The sequence below is a fragment of the Colobus angolensis genome, unplaced genomic scaffold (genome assembly GCF_000951035.1).
Source record: "Colobus angolensis palliatus isolate OR3802 unplaced genomic scaffold, Cang.pa_1.0 Scaffold222, whole genome shotgun sequence".
Lineage (NCBI taxonomy): Eukaryota > Metazoa > Chordata > Mammalia > Primates > Cercopithecidae > Colobus > Colobus angolensis.
Window position 1 is genome coordinate 1905631 of NW_012115400.1, and position 3766 is coordinate 1909396.

Genomic DNA, 3766 nt, shown 5'->3' on the forward strand with positions numbered 1-3766 from the left:
GCCTCCCGGGTTCAAGCGATTCTCCTGCCTCAGCCTCCCGAGCAGCTGGGATTACGGGTGCCCGCCACCACGCCCGGCTAATTTTTGTATTTTTAATAGAGACGGGGTTTCGCCATGTTGGCCAGGCTGGTCTTGAACGCCTGACCTCAGGTGATCCACCCGCCTTGGCCTCCCAAAGTGCTAGGATTACAAGCGTGAGCCACTGCGCCAGCCCGTCTCCTTGATTTCTCTTTCACCATTTTCCCACTTCCTTTCCTTTCCCTTCCCTCCTCCTTCCCCGTTGTTACCTTTCTTCTCCTTCCTCCTGCCCATTCCCGCCATTCCAGCCTCTTCGCTGCCGCTCAGGATCCCACCTTCCGCAGGAGTGAGCGCGCACCAGGCAGGGCCGAGCGCGCGCCAGGCATGACTCCCTGGGACTCAGGCGCGAGCACGCACGCGAGCGCGCTCCCTACGAGTTGGCAGCCGCTTACATTTTCCTCTTCGCTACCAGTTGCGTCATCTAGCGAGGTCCACGCTGATTGGCTGTCTGAGCTGGGGGCCGAGGGGGTGTTGGGTGAGAGGGGATTTGCCGCTTGCTAGTCTGTGTCGGAGCCGCGGTGACTCTCACCAGTTTGTGTGAATAGGTTATGTCCCGCGGGTAAAGAAAAGGAAGAGGCAACCAGGTGTAGTGGCTCAAGCCTGTAATCCCAACACTTTGGGAGGCCAAGGCGGGAGGATTGCTTGAGGCCAGGAGTTCAAGACCGGCCTGGGCAACATAGTGAGACCCCATCTCTTAAAAAAAAAATTAGCTGGGCATAGTGGTGTGCACCTGGAGTCCCAGCTACTCAGGAGGCTGTGGCAAGAGGATTGCTTGAGCCCAGGAGTTTGAGACCTATGCCACTGCACTTTAGCCTGGGCAACAGAGCCATACCCTGTCTCAGAAAAGAAAAAAGAAAAAAAAAGGAACAGGCTATGACTCTAGTGGACCTTAAGAGTTAGCACCCGGGCCAGACATGGTGGCTCATGACTGTAATCCCTTGGAAAGCCAAGGTAGGTGGATCATTTGAGCCTAGGAGTTCAAGACCAGCCTGGGCAATGTGGTGAAACCCCATCTTTTCAAAAAAAAAAGAAAAATTAGCAGAGCTTGGTGGAGCACACCTATAGTCCCAGCTACTTAAGGAGGCTGAGGCTGGAGGATCACCTGAGGCCGGGGAGGTTGAGTCTGCAGTGAACCATGAGAGCCATGATTGTGCCACTGCACTCCAGCCTGGGTGGCAGAGTGAGATCGTCTCAAAAACAAAAACAAAACAACAACAACAACAATAAAAAAGAGTTAGCACCCAAAGGACAAAGTTCTAGTGGCTGCTTTGGAGAAGGTGTCTTGCGTTTCCCACTTCAGTGCCGGGTCCTTACCCAGCCCAAGTATTTCTGGAAAAGTTGAAGACCTCAGTCAGTTGGGATAGGACCACCTCGGTGTTGCCTGATTCTAGGCTGCTGTTGGGGCCCAGCCTCCTCAGGGCCCTATCTCTGCTGCCATCTTCCCTCAATTCCATCCACCTCAATTCCCTGGCCTTTTGCTTCACAGGTGGCCACTACATGCTCCTGGACCCCAAGAATGCAAGACCCGGACAGAAAGCCGTCCTCCTGAGCCCCGTGAGCCCGTCCTCCGGCTGTCTGAGCTTTTCCTTCCACTACGTCCTCCGGGGGCAGTCTCCTGGTGCAGCCCTCCACGTTTACGCTTCCGTCTTGGGTTAGAGCGGAGAATTCACGGGATTTACACTGACCTGGGCGCATCTCCCAGGGTTGGCTTGATGGGGAAACATGGGGCATCCCTCAGGGTCTAGGGAGGTCTGGAATATGTGTGAGATTATTCCATGAAGTGGAAATTATGCCTGGGAGGGCTCTTTGGGAGGCCGAGGTGGGCAGATCACGAGGTCAGGAGATCGAGACCATCCTGGCCAACATGGTGAAATCCTGTCTCTACTAAAAATACAAAAATTAGCCGCCTGTAGTCCCAGCTACACAGGAGGCTGAGGCAGGAGAATCGCTTGAACCCGGGAGGCGGAGGTTGCAGTGAGCCGAGATCGTGCCACTGCACTCCAGCCTGGCAACAGAGCGAGACTCCGTCTCAAATAAAAAAGAAGGTTGTGCTGGCGTGGCAAGGTGACTTACGCCTGTAATCCTGCGCTTTGGGAGGCTGAGGCTGGTGGATCACCTGAGGTCAGGAGTTTGAGACCAGCCTGGCCAACATAGAGAAACCTTGTCTCTACTAAAAATACAAAAATTAACCAGGTGTTGTGGCACACGCCTGTAATCTCAGCTACTCAAGAGGCTGAGGTAGGAGAATCGCTTGGACCTAGGAGACAGAAGTTGCAATGAGCCAGGATAGTGCCACTGCACTCCGGCCTGGGCAACAGAGCAAGATTCCATCTCAAAATATAATAATGATAAATAAATAAAATTTTAAAAAAGGTTGTGCTTTCATTTGGCAGTAATAGTCCCCAACTATACCCTCTGCTCCTCATCCTCCTGGGTATAGTTCAAATTCATTTCCCAGTCCCCTTAAGCTCACTTCTCCCTCCGATTCCTTTCACCGCAGGGAGCATCCGGAAACACACTCTCTTCTCAGGACAACCTGGGCCCAACTGGCAGGCTGTTTCTGTCAATTACACAGCTGTGGGACGGATACAGGTACAGAGAAGCAAGGGGTCAGGTCCTTGCACATGGTAGGCACACCCAATGTTGAAATAAATTGAGGGGCGTGGTGCTGTGTCTCATGCCTGTATTCCCAATACTTTGGGAGGTTGAGAAGGGAGGATTGCTTCAGGACAGGAGTTCAAGACCAGCCTAGGCAACATAGCAAGACCCCATCTCTACAAAAAGATACAAAAATTAGGCGGGCATAGTGATGTGTGCCTGTAGTCCCAGCTACTCGGGAGGCTGAGGTGGGAGGATCATTTGAGCACTGGAGGTCAAGGTTGCAGTGAGCTATGATCACACCACTGCGCTCTAGCCTGGAAAACAGAGCAAGACCCTGTCTTGGGGGGGGGGGAAGAAATGAATTGAGGGTCTAGGATAGGGAGTAGGGATTCTGGGTCATGGAATGGAGCCGAGTCAGATCAGGGGCTTAGGGGTATGGGCTGTGTGCTCACTCCCAGCCCATCTCCCTTTTTCTCCAGTTCACTGTGGTGGGCGTTTTTGGAAAGACCCCAGAGCCGGCTGTGGCAGTCGATGCAACCAGCATTGCTCCTTGTGGGGGTGAGAACAGGCCCTGGGAGGCCCGGATCTCTCAGAATCCGGGGTGGGCTGGGGGAGGGCTGGAGAGTATCACTCAACTTGCTTAAATATCCTATTTTGATCCCCCAGAGGGCTTTCCTCGGTGTGACTTTGAAGACAGCGCCCATCCCTTCTGTGACTGGGTCCAGACTTCCGGGGATGGTGGACACTGGGCCCTCGGACATAAAAATGGACCCGTCCACAGCATGGGCCCCGTGAGAGGTTTCCCTAGTGCAGGTGAGGAGATTGAAGAGCGCTCGTGCCAAGGAATCACTCAGTCTGCTCCCAGGTAGTGGGCTGGCTGCTGTGACTGGTGGGAGAAGTTGTTTCGGGCAGGGGGAAGATCAGTCCACAGGTGTTTATTCGGAAGTTGCCATGGTACCGGAACTGTGGAGATAGCAGAGTAACTTAAAAGATTCTCGGCCGGGCGCAGTGGCTCAAGCCTGTAATCCCAGCACTTTGGGAGGCCGAGACGGGCGGATCACGAGGTCAGGAGATCGAGACCATCCTG

The 3766-nt window shown here is 53.9% G+C and overlaps 1 protein-coding gene across 1 annotated transcript in view; it reads left to right on the forward strand.

Moving 5' to 3' along the window:
• Positions 1-3766, forward strand: part of ZAN (zonadhesin) — a 71883-nt gene that overhangs the window by 8431 nt on the left and 59686 nt on the right. The window contains 5 exon segments of the mRNA XM_011943959.1: positions 491-553; positions 1565-1729; positions 2579-2670; positions 3159-3237; positions 3346-3492. Of these exon segments, the coding sequence (XP_011799349.1) occupies positions 491-553; positions 1565-1729; positions 2579-2670; positions 3159-3237; positions 3346-3492 (546 nt within the window).